The sequence below is a fragment of the Solea senegalensis genome, linkage group LG7 (genome assembly GCF_019176455.1).
Source record: "Solea senegalensis isolate Sse05_10M linkage group LG7, IFAPA_SoseM_1, whole genome shotgun sequence".
Classification (NCBI taxonomy): domain Eukaryota; kingdom Metazoa; phylum Chordata; class Actinopteri; order Pleuronectiformes; family Soleidae; genus Solea; species Solea senegalensis.
In genome coordinates this window covers 4,342,745-4,367,706 of record NC_058027.1, presented here as the reverse complement: position 1 = coordinate 4,367,706, position 24,962 = coordinate 4,342,745, and the positions used below count along the sequence as shown (strand labels likewise).

Genomic DNA, 24,962 nt, shown 5'->3' with positions numbered 1-24,962 from the left:
ACCAAAATATGTTTTACTTTTGTCCAACCTTTGTACCACTGTAAATTTGTGAGAGTGGGGGGCACGTGGGGCCCTTTTCTAGTCTGTGACCAGGGGCCCTGCACAATTTACTGTGAAACAAATATGATAGAAGTGATATTGATGGTAGAAGTAGGTTTGCTAACACAGTATGGGATTCTGATGTATCCGATGTTGCAGAGCACACCAATAATGACCTAACGTAATCTTTATACACTGCAGTATCACAGACCAGTTGATAAGTCAACTTTGGGTTATAAAACTCGAGCGATGTATGTGATGTAAGTGGTTGTGTGTAACTCGGGGCCCCATTTTTAGGGTCCAAATTTCCTAGCAGCGCCCCTGAGAAGACGGGCGAGCCGGCGGCAAAGGTCGAGGCTGTCGTCGTGGTTCCTGTTGGTTTCGTTTAGCAGGCTCTTTGGGGACACTTGAAACCTGGCGCAGAGCCTTCACAAGAATGTGCAGTTTTCAGAGGGGCGGAGACAAGCCGTGTCTCGCATCCATGGCGAGAGCAGGCAGCCTCACAGTTGGTCGCTGTAGAGAGCAGCCCTCATTGAGGTTACAATAGGGAACACAGGCGCCCTCTCTCCGCTCTTCTGGACCACAATGGCTTCATGTTTTTCGGTTACACGCAGCTCGGTGGGCGTTTGTTTTTCCTGAACTCACGAGAACCGCTCACCGTTGCAAAGTGACACACGGGGGGACTCGAACAAGTGACCCGCCTAACATAGTTGGAAGTGGGAGAGACGCGGGAGGAAGCACCGCAGGGTGGCATTAACACGGATACTAACCGGATTTTCCCCTGCGCCCAACGGCTAAAGGGGGCAACCGCCGCGGCTGTTTCCCCGCGGGGCGGCGATGAAAAGTGGACAGTCCGGTTTGTTTCCTCCATCCGCTTCCAGGCTGCATGGAACAAAGTGTGCTCTCTGTCACATAACCTGCATCCAGGCGGTTCGTGAGCGCGGAGCCGTGTAGGGCTGTGTATGTCGTAACAGTTCTTGTCAGGAGTCCAGCTTCACCCTTAAACCATCATGAGGTCCAGCGAGGAGCCGGAGGGCTTTGACGGCGAGGCCTCCAACACGTCCATGATCTCCGGGGCCAGCAGCCCGTATCAGACCACCACCGAGCCCGTCCACTCGCGGAACGTGTTCGGGGGGATAAGGTGCGACATGGAGTACCTCAAGTCACACTTTGGGATCTTGAAGGTGGTGGAAGTGGTAAGTGTTTGACCGCGAGCACACGTTACTGTCATGTTCACAGATGTGCGGCACCATTAAAGTGACTTAAGCAAATGATGACGCATCACTTGGTGGATAACGGCCACCAAGCTGTTTATAGATGAACGATTACACTCTCCTTACTATTACTTCTGTCCCTGAAGGAGTAAACACTAACATGAACAAGTACACAGCTACACAGATCCTGGTTTATCCACCATTATTAAATAATAGTGGGTTCATAATCATGTTTCAAAGTAATAAGATGCTTAATTTTCAAGTGATGCCGATATAATCGCATAGTATTGGACATCAGCAAACACACCAATATTCCCTCAGACTAAAACAATAGACCGACTATGTTGCGTTTCCATGTCGATTTGTTTTACAATGAAGAAAATGTATATGCATCTGCACATTTTAAAGCTCAAAAAGTCACGATATTAAACATATTTACCATAAAAAGCATTTAAAGGTTTTACTCCTGGTGATTCCCAAGTAAGGTGTGCAAGCAAAAGAGAAAAAAAGTCGATTGCACTCATGCTTTCTGCAGATGTTTGCAATGATCCGTGACATGTAACTGTCATCCTCCGCCCATGCCTGCAACAGTGTGCGTAGACTGTTTGTGTATGAGAGCGAGAAGCTCATCCGCCATCAACTGCTCACTACAGTAGAGGACATAGGACTGGGGCAAACTCCTGGCGAGATATTGCCACCACTGGAGCGCTTGTGTATGGCTTGATTGCTGTAGACCCTCGCTGTAGTGTAAATGGAACTGCAGCCATGTATGGTATCATTTGTTCAAAGTAATGTAGGTGTATCGTGTGTTGACCCTGGTATATTTCATCACTTCTGGGGAATCTAAAGTGTGTTAAGCTTCAAGACTTCAAGATGCATTCAAGGAATCTCATTACATTTCATGACTCCTGCAAACGCACTTAAAATCCACTCACTGAGTGCTTGCTGCTGCCTTCTTGTCATAATAGATGGACCACAAATTAGGTCATCATTGCAGTAGCATTGCATTGTTTTTATGAATACGATCATCGATAAAACATTAGTTTCTGTACCTTCACAGTCACAGTAACTCAGTGAATTCACTGAAAATATGTAGAGACTTCTTGTGAAGACAGAATGTGAAACGTAAAATATAGATACGGATGTCTGTTGTTTCAGAGATAGTGAAGTTAAAAAAAGCGACATCATTCTTGGACCTCAGCCAAGATTATGGTATGACATATTTATATTTATGATAATATTAATCACATGTGATTCTTAATGGACTAGGTCAGGGGTAGGGAACCTATGGCTCGGGAGCCAGGTGTGGCTCTTTTGATGATTGCATCTGGCTCGCAGATTTCGGCTTTTCAGATAAAACATAAAATATTATCACTTGTTTTAATCCATCCATCGATTTTGGAAGTGGAGGAAACGCAAGTGAATGACATAAATGCAGCACCGTTCTATTCCCTGGCTTTGGATGAGTCAACAGACGTAAGTCATTTGTCGCAGTTCAGTGTGATTGCAAGATATGCTGCTGGTGACACACTGCGCGAAGAGTATTATAACAACATTATTTAAAAGAATAAATTCAGAGGTTTATTATACTCACATTTAGTTAAATTCAGTCTTAAAATATATTATATGGCTCTCACTGAAATAAATTTGCAAATATTTTGCTTTCATGGCTCTCTGAGTCAAAAAGGTTCCCGACCCCTGGACTAGGTCAAAGAACTACTGTTCTCAGATCAGCCATGCACACTTTACCAATATTATTTTTAAGAATACATTGGTACAATTTAGACTTATCACATCTCTGTAGTGATGTCACTGATTCCTCTTGTGATGACCTCGCATTTCATAATTCCATAATCAGATTTTGCTCTTGGACAAAAAACAGGGCACAGTTTTCTTGAATCAACGCACCTAAACCAGATGTTTGAACTCGGTGAAGAGGCAACAATAAAGCAAAAGCGAGCGCTCCCCGAAGCTCTGACGATTCAACAGAGGAGGAAATATCTATCAAGCCACAGCCATTTCTCTTCTTCTGCTGCCAAAATAGTCAGACACAGGCCTGCACACTCAAACACTCCAAGGAGTGTGTCCACAACAGGAAAAGCCACGGAGTTTAGTCAAGGAAACTAGCAATTACCTCTAACAACATTTGTCGGACGCACAACGAAGCATACAGAAAAGTACAGGACAAATTTGTCCTCTTCCCTTTTGCTTAAATTTTAAAGAGTATTTTTAATTTTTTTTATCTTGTGGACGGCTGAATTTCTCAGTGCTCTGTGAGAGGAGCAGTAAGCCTGTGCTGTTGCACATACCTGTAATGTTGACCTCAGTCAGTGTGAAGTTGTGCGAAGTTATTGTGGGACGCCATCTGTCACCGGTGTGGGAGTATAGGAGTACGAAATGACTGAGAAGGTCCATATTCATGTGCGTTTGTTTTCGGGGGTTTATCAAACTACTTGTTCAGCATTGTTTTCTCTGCACCACCGAAAGTGGAAACCTGCACACAACGTCGCAAAGGCACTGATGCAAATTGAATGTAAATGCTGGAATAACACACTTGATCACAGGCTGATTGTCGTGTCATGCAAATTTGCCGGGGCACTTTGTGAAACAATGATGTGTGAACTTATTTCTGTCACTGGAAAACATTAGCAGCTATTATACGGCTAAAGTAAACACGCGTCCTATTGACTGTTTCAAATCTAATGTTGACCTTTTCTATGTACCTTTTCAGCTGGTTGGTGCAGCTTTTATTCTGACTTTCCAGTCTGAGCAAGTTGCATCGCACACTTATCTACAAGGACAGGACTAATGAAAGCCATTGCTGTTTACATTTAGCGTCTCAGAGGAAAACTCTAAATGCTCGTCTGGATCGCTTGTTGTTTCTCTCTGTGTCAGCGTAGACTTTTGTGTTGAACCTTTTTAGAACTGATGGATGAAGGTGGCGGTGCAGAACCGAGCGTAAATCCGTAAATACTACATCGGTATTGGCAAAGTTTGGCTTTAAACACGCTAAAGTCCCCCAATATGACGAATGATAGACTGAGTAGATTGGTAGTAGAGTATTTATTATTTTGCTGATTGAAGAATTGTATATCTACTTTTGCTACTACATGAGTATGCAAAATCGTATGTTGATTTCACTACAGAAGAGACTAAATGACCGCAAGGAAAACATCTATATCCGTATCTGTTATCGGCCCGAGCAATGTAGTCCAACATTGTGCATCCCTAGTAAATACCTCTATGCTAAGGTGGTGTTTTTAAGGGATTGTAACTGACACGTTATCTGGGATCCAGTTTTCGACAGTGCTGTTGCTAAATACACCAGACTCCTCTGTTAAATGATGAGATTTAAACCATTCCTTGGTAATTGTTGGAGATTAACCCACGTTTTTAGGATAATTAAGTCTTTTTAACTGATCTACAGTTTGGCGTTGGTCGGCTTGAACCTTGTGTCGGACTTCTCTTCCAGTGACCAATCAGTGGCTGGCAGCCTTTCTTATTTGGAAACTGAAGTTTATAAACCCCTCACACTCCCACATTGAAGTCCATAGGCAAACAATGTAGTTTCAATTCATTGAATTTCAGCTTGAAATGTATATAGACTGCCAGGCCGAAATGGCAAAAATGACATGGGAAGAAAGTGTTAAAAAAAGATCCACAAGTCACAAGCCTTTATGATTCACAAAAAAACAGGAATAACGAACAACGCCGAGTTGTTCATTATTGTGGCTGAAAGGGCACTAGTCATGTGTTCTTAATAAATCATCTGTGTACAGAAACCAGTTGCATGGAGGTAAGAGTCCATGCAGAACAGACTGGTTCAGTGCAGCACAGGCTGCTGTGGATCACATGTTTCTTAAATGTTTAAAAGTGTACATGTGGAGGACCTAAATGCCTCACCTACCTCCTTTGGCCTTTGTCCGTACTTCCTTACAACTCAACGAGGAAGTGTTTTCAATATTATCTCCACACCCAGACCTTGTTTATACTCGGGAGGTAATTTATTAGATCAGGTCACGACATTTTCATTGACCCGCCCCCCCCTTTTTTCTTTTTTTTTTTGACTGAGAACAGCTTTGTTTTCCTCTGTGCAGACCGGGGTTCTCGTGTCCGACTGTAACAGAATCGTTCCACAGCAGAGCACTGAATGGCAGTGTCAGTTTTTCATTCCACGGATGAATGAATGCACAGGTTGGTGTTCGAGCCTGTACTGAGCAAACAGAACCATCAACAGTTGGGTCCGTCCTGGCTGCGGGGTTGTATAGTGTATGTTTTTCTAGCTGTGTCTGGGTCAACAATGTTGTTTCGCCTCATGCTGCTTTACACTGTCAGGAATTTGATACATTGTAGGTCCTGACAGAACATCAATCAAATTATCTAGTTTCCCAACAAGCCCTAAACCTCCATTGTTAACAACAATGGAGGTTTAGGGGTTGGGGATTGAACTGTTTTAAGTCCTATTACAGGCCCTCCAGTAATTTGCAATATTAAGATCGTAACAGTCACGCAATTTCAACCAATTACTGTGACTTTTTTGGATTGGAGGTAGCTGGACTTGTTTGAGGCTGCTTTGGTTCTGACAAATGTGGTATTTCCTGGTACGGTTCAGTTTGGTACAGTATGGTACGGTTTGGAATGGTGAAGCCCCGGGTCAGGCTTATGTTTTGACTAAGAACAGGACCTTTACTTGGTAGGCAGGGAAGGCGAGATACGTAGCATGAAGAGGTCGTACCGATGCAACGACAACAAACGCGCGGGGGGGAGTGGCTCAGTGGTTAAGACCGTTACCCTGTCTGCAAAAGACATCATGGTCGCAAGTTCGACTCCACCCCTGGCTGATTGTACTCAATTCCATAGTTGCTTTGAATGAAAGTGTCTGCTAAGTGACAATGTAATGTAAAACGTGACACAAAAGACAACAGGAGGACGTCCAGCAGCTCTTTGTTCTTTTGTTTCAACGAGACAATGCGGGCGTAAGTGAGTGACTTTTTTCTGACTGTCATTGGTGGAGCTTTTCTTGTTCCACCTTGACTATACCAACCCATTTTGCTCTAGTACCCCAAGGGAAGGGTTTCAAAAAATGAACCGGTTGGTTAATTTGGTGCTATTACCAATGAAAACCGTTCTCTACCACAACCAGCTTCTGTCGGCTGGAAACCTATCTAGTGGTCGTTAAGTTAAGCAATAAAGGTCGTTCACGCCTCTGACCCAGTTTCAGGTTGTTAGTTTCACCTGAGTCAAGGTGTGAAAGAGGGTCATTAGGAGTCGCGAGAGACGGACACAGTCTGCTATTGTGTGATTGAAACAACTTCATTTTAATTCAAGCAAGACACTCAACCACAATCGCGGATTGCTACGCCTCTGCTTCTCGGCCCAAATCCAGCTCGCGTCGACACAAAACAATACTTTAACGACGTTGAGCTCGGGTCAGTTTGATGTTTGCAGCTGAAACTTTGACATGACACTGCTACAACTCAACGAGGGGAGGAAGGGAGGGAGCAGTTGAGTCTTAAAGTAAATACGGACATGAAGTGAGACAAGTGTGCATCTGTCAGGATTAAGATAATCCTTCTCACGTTCAACATTATGTCTGTCTATCAACACAATCCTTTTAACGAGTGCTTCGTAAGAATTCCTAATTGAAACTATCCATAACATCATGAAACTGAAACTGGAAGTGAAGTCATAATGAAGTTATAGTCAGAATTGTAGATATATTGTTGTTGTTAGCCTTTCATTTGACATTATATATTTGAAAGAAAACACTGCAACTTTTTCTTTTTGGTAGTACCAATGACAAAAACAGCCTGTGCAATCCTGGAAGAGCAGCTGTAATAACATGTTGTAGTTAAAATATTATGATGAGCTGCTTTTTTTCTCCCCCCGTGAATGTTCTGTAATGAAGTTACCAGGCGCTCCCGAATGTCGGCGAGCACTTCCTGCTCCGAGAGGGACACCGTGTGCTCCTCCGTCCTCCTCTGGTTGAAACATTACTTATTCAGAGCTTGTGGGGAGACACAAAGACAACAAGACTGTTGTCCATACGTGTGTGTGTGGAGACATGGATGCCGTTGCTGTTGCCGTTCATGCCCTCTGGGGTGAAATATAACCTGAAATTCTGGCCACATTTTCCATCACATAGATGACTGTGGGCAGCTGCTGAAGCATGTTCAGCACTTTTGGTCGTTTCTTTATTCTTGAAGTCCCATACTACGGGTAGAGCAGCACATAATGGTGCCCGGTCTCTGCAGTTGGGTCTCCTTTATTGTCTGTACACAACAGATGGTCTATGAGGAGTGTAACGTCCAAGAGGCAGTAATTAGGGACGAGCTGATACAATACGAGCTGGTCAGAATCACTGGATTGAATATCGGATGGCTAAAAATGTCAAATCCAAAATATAAATAAAAATCAGCAACAGCGTTTTAGCTGAGTCATGTTGAGGGCTGTTTATCTTCTTTATTTGTTGCACAGTTGGAATTATGTCTCGTGGTATCGTGCCATGTTGTGTCGGGTTGAAGGTTAACATGAAATCATTACTTACCGCATTATTCAATGTGGTGCCGTATGTTTTTCGCAGCCTCCTCCCCTGACACCTGCTACAAAGGGACTTGGGGAGAGCAATATGCTGCCTTCAAGAGCCATGACATCATTCATTAGCCCAATCAGCCCTCTACTATTGTTTAGGGTGTAACCACTCTGGCTGTGTTTCAGCCACAGATGGGCTGCTCTCCATCCAACAGCTATATATTTAACAAATGAGGCCACAAACAGCTGCACAAACCGAAGTCAGGCGCAGTGGATTTGTTTTTGTTCATGTCTTTGCTGTAGCCTATCACGGGTAATCTGATTACTTTGTTACTTAGGCTGCCTCCAAAGGTCTTGAAGACCGGAGGAAGAAACAATCAGGGAAGTTCTCCACAGACACTGCCAGCTGTCATAAAGCAACACTGTACTTTCGGGATAAATATAGTTGGCTGTTGAGCTGCTGCTGCTCAGACGATCTTAAGACGAGGAATAGTCTTTTCTTGCAATGGAGACTGTTTAGAGCAATGAGATACAACTGGCCTGGAACCAGTTTGGATTATGATCGGCTGAATATTCATGTTGAGTTTCACATGCAGTCACATAGTGAGAAAAGTGTTTATCGGTGTTTCCCAAACCTCAAAATGACGACATCCTCAAATGTCTTGCTTTTCCCCCAAACCAAATATGTTTAGTTCAAAAAACCCAACTTGTTTTTATTAAAAAGAAAAGTACTCAGCACGGAACACGTATTGATTATTGAATTAGTTGGCTAATTACTCAGTTGTTGATTATTAGCTTGATTAGCAACAGTTGCCATTTCCTGTAAACTGGTTTTCAGCTTGTCAGTGTTCAAAGATGGTCTTTTGCTGTGTTTGCATCATGGTACGGTTTGGTTTGGAATGGTAAAGCCACTGGGCCACCCTGACCTTACCGTACCATTTCACTCTGGTTCCCCCGAGGGGAGGTGCAACACTAGGGGCTGGTTATTTTGGTACTATACCTAATAAAAAAGCAAAAATACCCTACTTACCATGCTGTACCAAACAGAACCCGTCAACTTAGTGGAAAGCTATTGTGATTCTTGGCCTGACTGTAAATACAAGGCAGACATTTTGAATGAATGAAGGTTATATTGAACTCAGTCACTCGTTCACAGGCACAAACAGTAGCTTACAGCTCTTACTCCAGCGCCAGGACTCCTTCACGCTGCATTATTAGAGTTATGGAACAATGTGTTCTCTAATGGTTTCTATTGACGCAGTGCAGTTATCGCCTGTGGCCTTGATTTCTCTCAATTATCACAACGTTTCGCGACGTTTAAAGTCATTAGAGCGACTTGAATCAGTGAGACAGAGGAGGTGGAGGTGATAATGACCATGTTTGTGTAGAAGCCTTACATCACCTTTTACTGTTTTAAACGTTCTCTGTTTCTACTGTTTCTATTGCCGTGTGTCACAGAAAACTAACAAATACACTATGGTATGGTAACAGTGTGGTAACTATGATGAAACACAGTTTGTCCTTGCGTCTGTTGTGTGCACGCCTCTGAATATTAGATTTCAAGGAACCTCTGGGGAACTTGTGCAGGGCATCATTGCACTTCTCAGTGTACAGCCTCCTGGAAATTAGAAGAGAAGAAGAAGAAGAAGAGGAAATGTTTGCAAATGTCAAGAGAGAGGAAAGGAAAAACTTCTGCATAAATGGCTCTTGCAGTTTGCATGAACATTGTGTGCAACCAAAGACGTGAATAGAGAGGGAAACAAAGAAAAGACACATTGAATGGCACTTTAAAGCATTAAAGTACGTAATCAGTCAAACTTGGCCATGACTTTTTTTGACCTTGCAATTTATTCTTTCATCTTTTAATTCAAATCCAACATTACGCAATGTATGACCTTTTTAATATAAAAAGAGAAAATGCTAAATGATGGTTCTGAATGCTGCTGCTTCATCACTTCACCTATACCTCAATGATCACCTCCTCCTTAACCCTTGTCTCTCCTGTCACCTTCCCTCTCCGCTCAGGTCCTGTCACTCATCGCGTTCATCTGCATAGAGACGATCATGATGTGTTCTCCTTGTGGCGGAGTCTACTTCTTTGAGTTTGTCAGCTGCAGTGCCTTCGTGGTGACGGGAGTCCTCCTCCTGATCTTCACCCTCAACCTGCACACCAAGGTCCCCCATGTCAACTGGAGCCTCACGGTACGTTCAGAGAGATAATGCAGGAGACAAGACATTAGAGATTAGAAGGTTCCTAACTTGACTTGTGAAGTTCTTGGTAAAATAGTATCTAATTGTAAAATTGTTCTGCATTTAAGACTAAAGACGACATCAGGAAGTGGTCTTTAGTGGTGTTAGTAACCAGACATCTCACAATAGTACTTGATCTTTTTATGATTTCAATTTAATAGTTTCCTTCCTTGGGCCATAACCTACATCCCTCGAAAAACATGTCCTTTGCTTTTTCAGTTATGCTGCTTTACTTCGCCTTAGAGAGCCATTAGCGTGGCTGTAGACTGTAAGTCTTGAAACAGTTAAAGAAAAGGTCCATAAAAATGTGGAGTCATCCTTTGACACCATTGATTTTTCTCATAATGCATTTTGGCCATAAATGTCACAAGAAGAGCAAAATATGGATGAAGTCATCTTAGGGTTGGGGGATTTTTCGCACACCCAACACAACAATTTTAACAAAACATTTTGTTTAATTCTTAAAAAACAAACCACAAATGACAAAGAAATGATTTAAAACAAGTTTTGCTTTCATTCATTATTTATTTTTATTTTCCTTGTGGGATTTAAACAAAACGTCCCCCTTAATTTTAAAGTGCAACAAAATACAAGCGTTGAAACGACAGCAAAAATATAACATCAGCAAACTTTCTACTGGCGCCAAAAATGTCCCATCTTCCAGGAAACTTATCTGAACTGCAGGAGGTCAGTGTTGGAAATGAAAGAGGAAACGACTTTTCATTAAAAAGCAAATCTGCAAACTACAAATGCCAATAAATCGATAGAATTGATGTATTGCCCATCCCTGTGTCATCTCAGTCATGTCAGACTTTATAAAATGTATTTTTCCGATATTATGAACTACACAAGCTCTCATTTTACAGGATTCAGTTTGATTTCAAGTCTTTGAGAGTAACAGGACAGTAGCGCTCATACATCGAGCATCATACGTGCACTTGTCATCTAATGTAATGGAAATATCTGACAATGCAAAGCTGTTTTTCACCCGTCTCAGTGACACACTCTTTCCTTTGGCTCGCCGTACTTGTGGTGAGACATTGTTTTGAAACTGTTTTCACATCAAAACAGTTCCACTTAATCTCGCTGTTCATCTAAAGCAGAAGTGGTAATTGTGTCGCATGTCTGAAGTCTGGACTTTTCATTTCATGAATCAACAAGTGTAGCTTAGCATAATCATACTGGGGCATGGTGCTAATGTGCTCCCCGCAGACGCTCACATTTGCTGTACTGGACGCAGCGTGTCCGCACGAGCAATTTTGGAGCAGATTACGAAAATGTTCTCGAGGCCCAGTGTGAGTTTGAACATAAAGTGTCCGCTTCACCACCAGGATAATGCATTTTCAGCGGGAAGCAAATTAGCTTGCGGGAGTTCTCCCATAGACACTGGTTGCCTTTCAGTATTTGATTACACTCACACAGACTGGTATTTTGTGAGCTGCAGCTAGTTCTTCTACAATGAAAAGTGGAAAAATGGTTTTACGCTGTATTTCCAGGGGCTACACAGCTCACAGTATGGATCACACAGTAACCCAGTAGATTAAGGTTAAGCCATAATGTTCAAATACAGCCATATTTTATATTTTATATTTTATATTTCATGATATTCAAATACAGCCATATTTTACTGGTGCAATATTCCACCTCAAACATGGAGAGAGGGTGAGCTCAAGTCTGTTAATTCTATCTAAATCCTCCTCTTGCCCCTTGATGATATTAATTAATACATGTAATTAACATGCATTTGTGTGTGTGTGTGTGTGTGTGTGTGTGAGCCGTTTAATCCACAGCAAATGCTGCCCATCAAAGAATATTAGGTTGACTGTAGGAGCCAAAAATTAGGACATTTTCACATTTGGTATAAAAGAAAAAGAATGTTGTATTTATAGGTCAACAAATTCAGTTTTTATGACACAAATATTTGTTTCGGAGCCCTGAAATGCTGTTTTCTTGTGTTTTCATATAGACAACCAATACGCTACTTTGGGAAAACAATGATGTCATAATCCCACTTGTTGTTTATCTCCGTTGCTGTTGTCCTGTTTTTCTTGTGTTTGGAGATTGTTTGGTCCATTTGCTTGATGTTAACTTTAATTTCCTTTCCTTGGTTGCCATGGCTTTTCTTCATTGTGTCTCTGTTTCTGTGATTGTGTACACAGAAGCCCTTAACTTGATGTGTTTTCATTTAAATGTATTATTACGGCAGATCAAATGGTTGATACATAACAAACGTGGCTTTATAAAGTCATTTATTGTTTTAACAAACTTGAACAGAATTCCGCTGTATTTTCTCCAAATAATTAGAAAATACAAATAAAATAAAACATCAGGTCCATATAGACCCTTTCATTGTATACAAACATTCCAAGTCTAGTAGCCTGTTGACTAGTTCCACTTCTACTAGTACTACTACTGCTACTAGTTCCAGGCCAAGTGTGTTTTCTCACCCCAATCTGAGCGTGCACATTTCTGTGATGTAGCTCTCAAACGGGTCTATAAAGTAGCCTGTCGGTCACAGACTTGCTCTTACGTGGGGTGTTCTCCAGTTAAGTTTGGCGAAGAGCTTTGCTATGACTCGCTAAATTGCTAACGTCTTCGCTGGGTGCTTTGCATTGACGTGGTAGGCTAAACTCGAGCTGCTTTGGTGGTAAGCTAACTCCTTCTTACTCGCAACTTGCATACAGAAACAGAAAAGTTAGAGATTAAAAATTAGATTAACGCAATTTAAAAACGTAACGTGCTAAATATTACTGTAATTGATTAATCGCAGTTAACGCGATAATTTGACACCCCTAATTGTAAAATATCAACGTCCTTTTCTACAGTTTTGGTATAGCAGCGCTAAAGCGCCATGTACAGGCCAGGCATTTAGAGTCCTTTTGGGGTTTTTACCTTGAACGACAAAGAAAAAGCTTGTTGACATTTATTGTTCCTAGGGTCTAAACTGTAGTATCACTCTGAAGATTGGTTGCTCTCCACAGTGGAGGCTCTACCTCACGCTGTTTATGTATGTCAAGTTCAAAGCTGCTCTAGTCAAACTGGGGCCCAGGGAATGTCAGCATGAGTAAGCACTTTAACCAGTGTTAACCAGCTGTTTACTCCTCTGCTGTCTCCCTCTCTTCCCACCTACTAACTGTGCTAACACGGACCTTGTGCATTGTACCGAGCTGTTTTATAATGCAGTCTCAAAAGGAGGTTTTGATTGCACAGTTATGTGCTATGAGATCCCATCTGCTCCAGTTCATCATCTATGATGACTTTGGCAGGCACTGAAGGGGAAACACAGGGCCTGAACCTCCCACCCCCACCCCCACCCCCAACTCCCACAATGAAATGAATGGTGTTCATTTGCTGTAAAGCCGAGAGCTTTGCTGTAAAGCTGCTTGGTGACTTGTCAGTGATTTAGTTGAACTTTAGGGTTTCATTTGAAGGAGTGAGCTTGTTTTCCACAACAGAGAGACAGAGGAGGGCAGACTGCTCTGATTAGGCACAGCCAAAGAGCTGTTGGCCATGCTCAGGGGGCTCTGGGGCAAAATGGGACAACTCACACTGTCAGATACAGAGGCCCAGTCAGGACTAAGATCCTAGTCACAATCAGCATTATCATCAACATCCTGTTAACTTGAACTTCAATTTAGTGTTGTAAGGTTTTGGTGTACAAAGAGATGATTTAAATATACATACACTCACTTCTCCTTTTGAGAATGACCTCCATTATTATTAGAACTTCCTGGTCAAGCAGCATGCTGCATGCTTGTTGGCTCACTGACACTGTTGAGATCATTTATTTTGGTATATACATTTGTTTTTAACCCTTGGTGGCCATGGTAAATTGCAGTGGGAATAACTCCTAATATGGACATGTTTAAAGGTTTATATATTCAGGCTTTAAAATTGTTTTATTTCCGTCTTATGCGTTGTTGAGCCAAATTCATTATATATCGCAGTTTTAGTATTTTTAATAGCACTGAACTGTGACATATTTCCAAATTTCACAAATACAATCCAATTTTCAACAGTTTGAGTACTTTTTGCTCAGGTGTGTTTATACAGTTGTGTTTATATCAGACTGTCTAGGTTGTGCTGAAAAAAAGGATATAAGACACTCTATATTGCACATTCCTATAGCCTCTGTATATACTGTACGTTTTAACATAGTAATGGAAAAAAGGCAGCCGAAATGCTCCGTGTTCTAAGGGTTAAACAGCAACCCTCGTTAGGTCGATACCACAAATGTATTGAGATTTGACACCCACTGACCCATTCTTTGGCTCCAACCTTCTGTATCCTTTCTTGTCCATTACGGAAATGGTCGCCAGTCTCTGGCTGCATATTTGCCAGTATATCTTGTGATCTTTAGGAAATTAGGTTGTAAATGCTTCCTTTAGGGTCTGTTTATATGGACCTTAAGTGGTACAGTTTGGTTTTGCGTTTCCCTTGTCAAATGTTGAGAAAGGCACCAGAATAAAATTATATGTGGAACATTATATCCCAGTTTCTGTTGGGGTACCAACCACAATGATGTGACCATTGTGGTTTACCTACAAGGTGGCGCTAGACGCACTGTAGGGAACATCGACTGTGTATTTCTGTGAAGCCATCTCTCAAACAAAGCCAGTCTTCTTCTTGTGATAAACAGCCACATGAAGAAGAGTGCTGGATGTCCTCCATTGTTGCTCTATGTTTACGGCATCATGTAGCTCTTCTTTGCGGAATACGCTTATGCTTATTACGTAAATAGCTTCATAATTTAATTTACGTATTCAGCCCACACACTCTGCTGTGGAAATGCGAGTCAGATCAGGGTTTACTGTTCCAAACCGCACCATGGGGAGCTGAATTGTATTGTACCACTTTGTGAAAATGAGGCTTCAGAGTCTTTTTGCCTGGCTGAATTTGTTTCCCCTCGCATCTTCTCAAATCTAATCTTTTCCGGGTGACAATCTGTAATTTTAATCATACATTTAAAAGCCAGTGGAGCATCCACAATTTCTAAATCTTTGTCTCCCTCCCCACAAACATTGGTTTCGCTCACCGGGCGTTGCTACATGATGTCTCAAATGAATGAGAAATGAATAAAGCTTGGGTGGACGTTACCTGGCTGAAGAGGGAGTTTACGGCAGGATAATGGTGAAGAAAGCTACGTTAAGAGATGGCTCCATCCACGTTCAATACATAGACTTTATGCACTTTGTTAGAAATCCTGCATTTTTAACTTTTCACGGACGTTTTGTTGTCTTCAGTGAGACAGATATCATGACGTATTGCTATATGATTGTCTTGCGATATATTGATTATCACAGAATCGTTGTAGCGTGACATCATTGGTATCGTCGTGGACCATGTATCGCGTATCGTGAGGTATCCTGTTGTGATTCCCATCACTAGTCACATGTCAACAACAGGATCACTTGTTCTCACAATATGGTGTAAGTGACACATCCCCAACTACTAAACTAATACAGTTGTACATACTGTACAATAGCATCTGTTTTGGACCAGTGTACACACCGATGCGAAATGATATTATAGGGATGAGTCGATACGATGCTAAGTCGACACTAAGATGGATAAATAGGACAGAAAAAATGTAAAGTTCAATACAATCCAAAAATACTATACACCGCATGCTTCACTATGCACAGACTGTAACAATGACAGCAACATTTTAGCTGAGTCATGTATCGGACCGATATTGGTATCGGTGGATAATCCAGTTTGTGATATCATCCCCATTCCATTATAGCAGGAAAAAGATTATACTCATTGATGGCTTGAACAGAGAATGATGTTGTACTTTTTGTGTCTGTGCGTACGTGAATCCATTCTTATTCTGCTTGAGTCCATTAATTCTGCTGGTAATGGCCCGCATCTCTCTTCCTGAATCTGCTCACACACAGATGAGGCTTGTGGTTATTATTAGCTGCTGACATCAATCTATCAACAGTTCAGACTGGGAACCACTTTACTCATCCTGTATTTACTTAACATACTTAGTGGAATCCAATAAAAGTTCTCTTGGGTTTGACAGATGAAACGAATCAACCAAGCACATAAAAGACCTGAAATATTCGATGACCGTCTTTGTTTGTGTTTCAAAAAGAGTCAGACATAGACGTAAGAGCCGGAGGGACATTTTATTTCCACATGAAGCCCTCTGGCCCCGCGTGAGCCACTACAACTGTCATGGGCTTAGACTTCATAGTTGTTGTGCTGCATCCTCCAGGGTTTCCATAGATGCAGTCCTATGAGGATTAGTAGAGTCTATTATTGAGGGCAAAACTAAAATGTAGAGCCACACACACACACACACACACACACACACACAGCCAGAAATGTAAATCAAAATAAAGGTAATGTTGTAAAATGTAAAATGGATAGGCACTACCTGTTGCACATTAATGCACATTTTGGCAGCTCCACAATCAGCCCTGCAACATGATACACTGTAGGCCATTATGGGCTTAATCGTTTCAATTTCACATTATGTAACAATCAGCTCTTGAATTCAATTCTAACAAATAACACATTCATACAGAAATGTTTGTAGGAAAAATATTACTATAGTCGCTAAGAAACAGAAACCACAAACTGCTGTCCTCGGATAACGTATCATCGTTAATAAATCACCTTCAAGCCGTAGCTCGCCATAGAAAGCATTAAGTTCTCAAAGTCCAATGGTTTCCGCTTCAGTTATGTGCGTTCCCGTCAGAGGCGTGCAATTCTCGGCAGGCACGCAGAACTCGGAATCACACCGGCATAACACCAGCGCTCCTCCGCTGGGCGCTGTGTTCTCATCAGTGGGTAATAATGTACACGAAAGAGAGCCACACTCGATCCCAATCAAGTTGACAGACCTATGTTTCTGGATGTAACATTATTACATTTGAGTAATTGAATTACGAGTCATTGTAAATTGGTTCAAACTTAATTTTTGGAAAAACTGACAGTCTTTATAGATCTATACAGTAATAATATTCTTGTCTATTTGAAAATTGGGTATTGTGTTTATATTAATGACATTTGTTTCTCTCTTTCTGTATTTCAACAATTTCTATGTTTTTTAAGCTCAAGTTTTAAGACCATAAATAATAGTTGTTTCCTTTAATTTTGCATTAATTGATATAATCAGCAAGCAACAATTACTAAGTTATAATTCAGACAATTGAAATCACATTTTATTGGCTAAATATCGATAGCAAAATATTATTTTTTGCCAATATCATAGGGTAGCCTGTGGCCAAGTGGAAAGGGAACTTGGCTTGTAAACCACCAGGTCGAAAGGGCTGGGGTACCCCTGAGCAAGGTACCCAACCCCAGAGAATAATTTCCCTAAGGGGATTAATAAAGTATCTAAAATATAAAAAATATGACCCACCCCTACTATACACAGAAGTGCACACACACACGTTCGACATTCATTCAGGTGGACTTGCTTTTTGCTTTTTGTCCCCACATGGAAGACAATGTGACTGTGTAAACAGGTTTAGTTCCCCACAACATTAGTCATACCTGGACCCACACATACAGTCAGAAATTGTCAGTTTGTATAATTTGCATACAGCTGGTGGATGTGAAATTGGGTCACGTGTGGTCACAGGAGAAGCTTGACTTGACACAGACAGGTGTGTACAGTTACAGTTGTAGCTGTGTACTTGTGACATCTTTGAACTGCGCCCTTGATAACAGGTTAAAGGTTTTATGTCCTTGTTGGACATAAAAGGAAACTAAAGTTTACTGTCAAAAACACTACATTACTTTATTTTATAAGTCCTGTTGGAAAATAAGCAAATAACCCAATTGTGGGGGTCTTTAAAGAAATGAAGTGCATACATCCATGGAGCTTTGTGCTTTTAAACACAGTTTAGAGCAGCATTAAATAATTATTGCATGTTGAGAGGAGACAAGGTGATAATAATGAACTGCAAAAACAATCCAATTTTATTTATATAAAATCACATTATTGAAATGTTTATAATTATTTAAATTGTAGACATTATTAAGAGCAGAGAAACCCAACAGTTCACACAATTACATCAGTGGAGAGAAAAAACTCCGTCCTCCTTTGCAGCTGTGTGCCAAGACAGGTTGTGGTGAAAGGAAAAATGGGGGACAGAGGAGAGGTGAGGTAGAGACAGACGAGAGAGAGAGCAGGAGCAGATATACAACAATTGTATCAGGTTGTATCAGTTTAGACAAAACAGTTCTGAGTCGGTGGCTAACCTTGACTGTTTTGCATCCCTGTTAACGCCGCTCCACTGCAGACCCTTGTTTTTTCTCCTCTGGTGGAGACCTTCTTTGAGGGGTCCTGAGGCTTTTTAGGTTCGGTAACGTTCAGCGTTTCTGAGCCATGGTTGCAGCTGCTGTGTACTGGCAACCGTTACCAGCTGTGTTATTGGGTGGGTGGTGCAGCAACAGACCAAAACAAAAAAAGAGTTTGCTGCCCACACGTAAACATTCTTTTTTTTTTACATCCTGGCTGCACCATTTTTATCAGTGAAGACAGTGTTTCAATTTAATATGTTTCCTTAATCTACGATGATGTCTTAATATAATACTTGTCTTCTTACATACACAAGAGCAGTTTTGTTTAGAGCTCTGCAGAGAGAAGGGTAGGTTGAGAGAGAGAATCATCCAGAGAGCCAGTGGTTTGTTCCGGTGTATGCGTGTGCAATTTATGTTTTACAGAGTGCTGACCTGGTTAAAACATGGTCTGTGGGGGAAAGTCAAATAAAAGAGTCCTGAAGTGACTGGAGCTCTAAGAGAAATGAAAAATGAAACCTTGCTGCACATGAGAAGCATGTGACAGACAGGACATTGTTGTGAATGTTCAGTTTAACCTGTTAAACCAGTTGGGCGCGACAGATAAGTGTGTGTGTGTGTGTGTGTGTGTGAACATTGTCAGCAGGCGGTGTCACATGTGTACATAAGAATGACTGAATGAGCCTGTTGAGCAAGTGAGAGTGTGAGGGATGATTTCACCGGAAGGTGAGGATTATGACGCGGGTGTACATTGACCATGTGGTGCTATGGTTCCGTCGTAATGTGTTAATGTTTAAACCACAGTTTCTGCTATATTGTCACTGTGTGTGTGTGTGTGTGTGTGTGTGTGTGACATGGCCACTGTGTGAGCCTCTAATATGAGTGACCATGTCTGCCATGATCACAATCACGTATCTGATCACGAGGGCCGTGCCCCAGACATTCACAGCACTATATTGTTAACCCCTTCCTAACCAATGAAAAAGCTGAGTAAAATACTGGAGGGAAGTATTTCATTCTCTCTCTCTCTCTCTCTCTCTCTCTCTTTCATGTGTAAACAGATACACACGTGTGGAATCAGTGAGAGGATTTTCATATCGTAAGATACCTCTGTTTTTGCTATCTAATTCACAGTTTTGCTTTGATAGAAAGTGTATGCAAACTAATAGAAAGTTTTTGCTCTCTAATAGAAAGTTTTTGCACTCTGATAGATTTTGCCCTCTAACAGAAAGTTCTTGCACTCTCATTGATAGTTGTTGCATTCTTATTGATAGTTTTTGCACTCCAATTAATAGTTTTTGTACTCTGACTGATAGTTTTTGCATTCTTATTGATAGTTTTTGCACTCCAATTAATAGTTTTTGTACTCTGACTGATAGTTTTTGCACTCTTATTGATAGTTTTTGCACTCCAATTGATAGTTTTTGCACTCTGATTGATAGTTGTTGCATTCTTATTGATAGTTTTTGCACTCCAATTAATAGTTTTTGTACTCTGACTGATAGTTTTTGCACTCTTATTCATAGTTTTTGCACTACAATTGATAGTTTTTGTACTTTGACTGATAGTTTTTGCACTCTGACTGATAGTTTTTGCACTCTGATTGATAGTTTTTGCACTCTTATTGATAGTTTTTGCACTCCAATTGATAGTTTTTGTACTTTGACTGGTAGTTTTTGCACTCCAATTCATAGTTTTTTGCACTCTTATTGATAGTTTTTGCACTCTAATAGAACATTTTGCAGTCCAATAGAGTTATTGCACTATAACAGAGAGTTTTTGCAGTCTAATAGAAATTATTTGCACTCAGTTTGTTCTCCGCACGATCTGTGTGTACTGTCCATCGCAAACATGGTAGATAACAGTGCGTGAGAGCTACTAAAAGTAATGCAAGGTTCACAGCATGTTGAGCTAATAGTAGCGGCCAATGAGGTGCAGGAGATGCTAATGTGCCTTTTTCATGCGTGAGTGTTCTGTCACTTTGATATAGATGGATGTGTGTTGCAGGAGGGCTCTATAGCTCAGTGGTAAGAGCACTGCTCTCGTAAAGCAGGGGTCGTGAGTTCAATCCTCACTGGAGCCTTTGCCTGTTTCTGCTCCAGGGCAAATTTTCTTAATATCCCTTTGGGCTCAATAAAGTATTTTTATCTACATTCTGTGAAACAAGGTCATTGTGACCTTACATGCCTCTGAATGTATTAGTGGAAAAATTCCTAGCATCTCTGGCAACAACAGCAATTTAGAGTCAACAATAAAGTGATTAGAACACGGTGGTTAAAGGTCAACGGTGCTTTGATCTCACACTACATATTTCTGCCTATGTACAAATCTGTGCACTGGTTATGACCAGTTTTTAGACGAATAAATAACTGAAGTGATGACATTTTACATCCAAAACAAATCCGAGGCCACATCTTAAAAGTCTCTTTTACTCAGTGCTGATGTGCTTCATTTCCTGCAGCTTGACAGCTTGGTGGAAAAAATAAAAGCACAGGGTTTAAATTGTAGTTGGCTGTTGCACCAAACACTGATTCCAAGTGCAGCAAATAATGATTATTGTTCATTCATCTGTGGATCATTTTCTCAATTAAAGGATTTTGGTCCACAAAATGGCAGAAAATGTTGGGAAATATTGGCCTGTGCTTTTCACAAACCCCGAAATAATGATACGGAGCAAATAAACTAGAAAACATTCACATTGAAGAATCTGAAAAATCTGAATACCTGTTATAATTATTGTAATAACACTCAAACTGATTCATCGATTATTATTATTATTATTTATACAATGATCAACATTTCAATTTCAACCAGAGTTAGCATTGAGCTAATTTTCCATCTGTAGTCACTTGGCTTTATATATATATACGACAATACAACACAATACAGGTGTTACAATGCTATAACAACACAATTCCAAGTACTATCACGAATAAGTCTTATCAAGAAGCAGCACACAGATATGATAGGTTTATTATTTATGATTGCAAGTTTGGTTCATTTTAATCTCATCTTTTAAGTTTAGTTTTAAAAACTGAATAGTTTGTACTTTCTCTTATACAAACAGTAGTTCAAGGCCCTTGGTGAGAAGACTGTTTGCCGTCGCAGTCTCACACTCCTCCACTCTATTATAAAAATACTTGCTATAATGTTTCAGTACCAAAGCCAGAATGTTATGGTTTCAGGACAGAAACTCTGCCTCTGCTGCAATAACACAAAAACGCTTTGTGTCTTCCTGTAGGACCTGATCAACACGGCTGCCAGCACCTTCTTTTTTGTCTTGTCATCTCTGGTGTTGGCCTGCATGAACCACAACACTGGAGCTGAAATAGCAGCAGTGGTGAGTCGTCAAAACCGAGCAGTCTGGTTTGTTTTTGTTCCTTTTATAATCTTCTACCAAGGCATTTTATAAAAGATGTGCATATGAAGCAGGAGTCATTCCTGTTTTTTGAATCTCTATTTTAGCCTATTTATGTTATTATCATTATGTGCACAGATCTTTGGCTTCCTGGTGACAGCCGTTTATGGAGTAAACACCTTCCTGGCAGTGCGGAAATGGCGCCTAGGCAACGGCTCTCAGCGGGCACCGCAGAGCAACGACTACATGAGAGCGCGCACCGCGTCGCGCGGGGAAATGGAGGCACGGTCTGATCTGGCATGAGCGCGAGCACGCAGAAAGACTTCAGAGAAAGCAGAGACTCCGCTCCCTTCAGAGCAGTAACTGCTCCCCACGCGCTTTTGACTTCTCATCACTCCGCTCCAGCTGTGCTGTCTGTTCAGTCACTGACTAAATCTTTCATTTCATAGCCACAGATGAGCTCTGTGACTGTTTTCTCTTAAAACAAATCCACACACCTTTTGTAAAGAAGCGAAGGATGACTTCCACAAAGAGCCAGCAGAGGTTGACTTTACCCTACATGTGCATCAGCTCCTGCCCCGATGAGGGTGTCGATGTTTTGTGTTTCACTGTGAATGCAGCAGAGTAGAAGAGGATCGGCTTTCGTACAGTTTGCTTCTATCACGCTGCTCTTTATATACCCTGTGGTCACAAATGTGATTATAGAACCGGGACGAAAACAGAGTCGGAAACAAACCGGCAGGAAAACGGACGCACCTTTATCTTTCTGCTTCTATCTGTGACCAAGGCTGACATTTTAGTCCCAATCATACACATGCCTTTAACGTGACCTCTCGTGCCCTATTAGAAACCACGAGGTGTGTTTGTATGCGGTAACGACGTCTTATCGACACTGACCTGGCCAAGTCTGCAGCCTAATGCAACCAAACAAACAGGAAACAGAGATTTGTAAACTGTTCGCTCACCGCACCAAACTCCATAGAGAAAACCAGCGATTTCACACCACAGTACTCGGGGGGTTAATAATCCACTGCTGCCTCCTTCAGTAAGTTAGAATATGTTATGTTGTGACTTCGGTGTTTGAAGTCCTTTATTCCAATTGACCTAAGTGACACAAACTGACCAAATCAGGCAGCAGTAAACCAACAGCTCCTGTGTCAACACAAGCTTAAATTGTTGATTTTCTCCATGGACTTTGGTGCAGGAGAGTGAGTGGTTTGCAAACTCAGTTTCCTACTGGAGAAGGCTATTCGATGGATAACGCAGCGACCATGTTCTTAAGATATTGCAGATTTGTGTTATTAAGTGTTAGTAATTTGTCAAATATCATATACAGCCACACTTGGACAAAAAACCTTAACTGTCCCTTTAAGATCAGTAACAGTACAGGGTCAATGACTGCTATAAATACAGGAAGTACAACACAACTTGATAAAATGTGTTTTAATGAGACCAAAGCTTCTTTTTTTTTTAACTATTAATTACTCCATTAATTTTATAACAGCTTGTGTGTGACCATTCAAAAAAAAAAAAATGTCCACTAGCCTTTGAAAATACTACATTTTGACATTTGTGTTAAGTCAACACTGTGAACCCGGAGGTTATATAATGAGGTGACTGGTTGTCATGTTACTACGTTAACGGCACATTAACGAGACGATTGCCTGCCAGGAGTGACAACATGACAACATTTAAAACACGCTTTTCATTTACAGTCTTTGTTATGTGTGGTTGTTTTATTTCCTTTTATTTTGTTGTTGAATCATATCTGATAATCCTGTTTTCCTTCTGATATCTGACCCAGTGATTTTTCACTCGTGTCCGAGAATCATGTCAGACACGCTCCTTCTCTCCTTGATTACTTTTTAAAAAAATGATGTAAATGAACTCACAGGGTGCCTCAGCCTGAACAACTGTATATGCCTTCTCAATCTCTGATGATCAATGATAGAGAATGATGCTTCAAATGGAATTTAATTTGAAAAGAAAGCGATGGACCATTTAGCAACATTTAACTCTATTTAACTCTGTACTTGGTTCAGTTAAATATCTGTGTGTGTGTGTGTTAGTGAGTGTTATCACACATTTCATGTATTATACACTCTGTCGTTCCACTTTGCAGGTGTTGTGAAGTTCGCGGCTAACTCGAAGTTGCACGTTGCAGCTGATTATCCCTCACCTCATCCTCGTGTATTGTAGAACTCGAGCTGCAACTTGCAGGTTTGGTCCATAAAACGTCCGAAAAACGTTGATCAGTGCGTGTCAATCCTGGAAATGAAGATGCTCTCAAATGTCTTGTTTTGTCCACAAATCAAAATGATTCAGCTTTAAGAAAATATTCACATTTAAGAAGCTGAAACAATCAGAAATCTTGTTTTAATAATGAAAAAAGCGATTCATCGAGTACTCTCACACCTACGGTCATTATAGAGTGTCCAATTTATCATGCATACGGTCCTACTTCTGATATTCAATGAAAATTATTTTACCTACATTTTACACACTGCACCTTTAAAATAAAAATCCCACATTCCTGTAGTTTTTTTTTTAGGATGAAGGACTAAATGAAATGTTATTGTGTTTACATTGTGCCGATGTGATGAATCGGCACATTTTTGTTGTTGTTTTGCTTTGTTTTGCTTTTATTGAGCAGGTTCCAACTCGACTCGATGGCTCCACCTCCTGGTTTTTATCTGAAATGCAATTCTGTGTCGGTGACTGTGCTGAAATGACACAATGACATAATTACAACAGATATATCTATATATAGATATAGCTATATATAGTGTTCCAGTGCTCAGTGACTGAAAAGACAATCACATGTGTATATTTATATCCGCCACTTGGATGAGCTTGTTTTTGAGTGATGCTATAACAATCGTTACACACGTGTACCGTGAGAATATAACCTTACCTTTAACGGTTTGTTTTTTCCAGCAGCTTTTTTTCTCCACGTGCGACAGAACTATTATAGAAAAAAAATGTGTATTTATGAGAGAGAAAGAACAGAGCGGTTTGTGATCCGGGAAAGTGTAGACTGTGTGAGTGAAATTAGAGATGAGTGGTGTTCTTCTTCTTCTTCTTCTTCTTCTTCTTGTCGTTCCTTTGAATCATGGTGTGCTGTCGCTGTAAATGATTTCAACAATGATGTGTGCTACAGCACGGAGTGGTCAGGACTCGGTTGATTTTTGTATTTAAAAAAAAAAACCTTCTCACTTGGCTTCACGTTGGTTTGTATTGAAAATCTGAATAAAGTGATTTGGAAATGATTGAAAATAGCTTTTTATTTTTCTCCACACGTGTTTAAT

At 40.9% G+C, this 24,962-nt stretch overlaps 1 protein-coding gene and 1 non-coding gene across 2 annotated transcripts; both read left to right on the top strand.

Annotated features, from left to right (window-relative positions):
• The first annotated feature begins 414 nt into the window (after positions 1–414).
• On the top strand, positions 415–24,923 carry cmtm4 (CKLF-like MARVEL transmembrane domain containing 4). The gene is made up of 4 exons (XM_044030897.1): positions 415–1,235; positions 9,810–9,986; positions 21,538–21,636; positions 21,793–24,923. The coding sequence occupies exons 1-4, from the start codon at positions 1,050–1,052 to the stop codon at positions 21,955–21,957; spliced, it is 627 nt and encodes a 208-aa protein (XP_043886832.1). The 5' UTR covers positions 415–1,049; the 3' UTR covers positions 21,958–24,923.
• Positions 20,307–20,379, top strand: trnat-cgu. Its single transcript has one exon. It is a non-coding gene; the product is annotated as a tRNA-Thr (tRNA).
• Positions 24,924–24,962: the final 39 nt, after the last annotated feature.

Excerpts from the sequence above, each read along its gene's own strand:
- cmtm4 (XM_044030897.1), top strand. The coding sequence starts at position 1,050 with ATGAGGTCCAGCGAGGAGCCGGAGGGCTTTGACGGCGAGGCCTCCAAC. Across the intron at positions 1,236-9,809 it reads TCTTGAAGGTGGTGGAAGTG|GTCCTGTCACTCATCGCGTT; the intron begins GTAAGTGTTTGA and ends CTCTCCGCTCAG. Across the intron at positions 21,637-21,792 it reads GAGCTGAAATAGCAGCAGTG|ATCTTTGGCTTCCTGGTGAC; the intron begins GTGAGTCGTCAA and ends TTATGTGCACAG.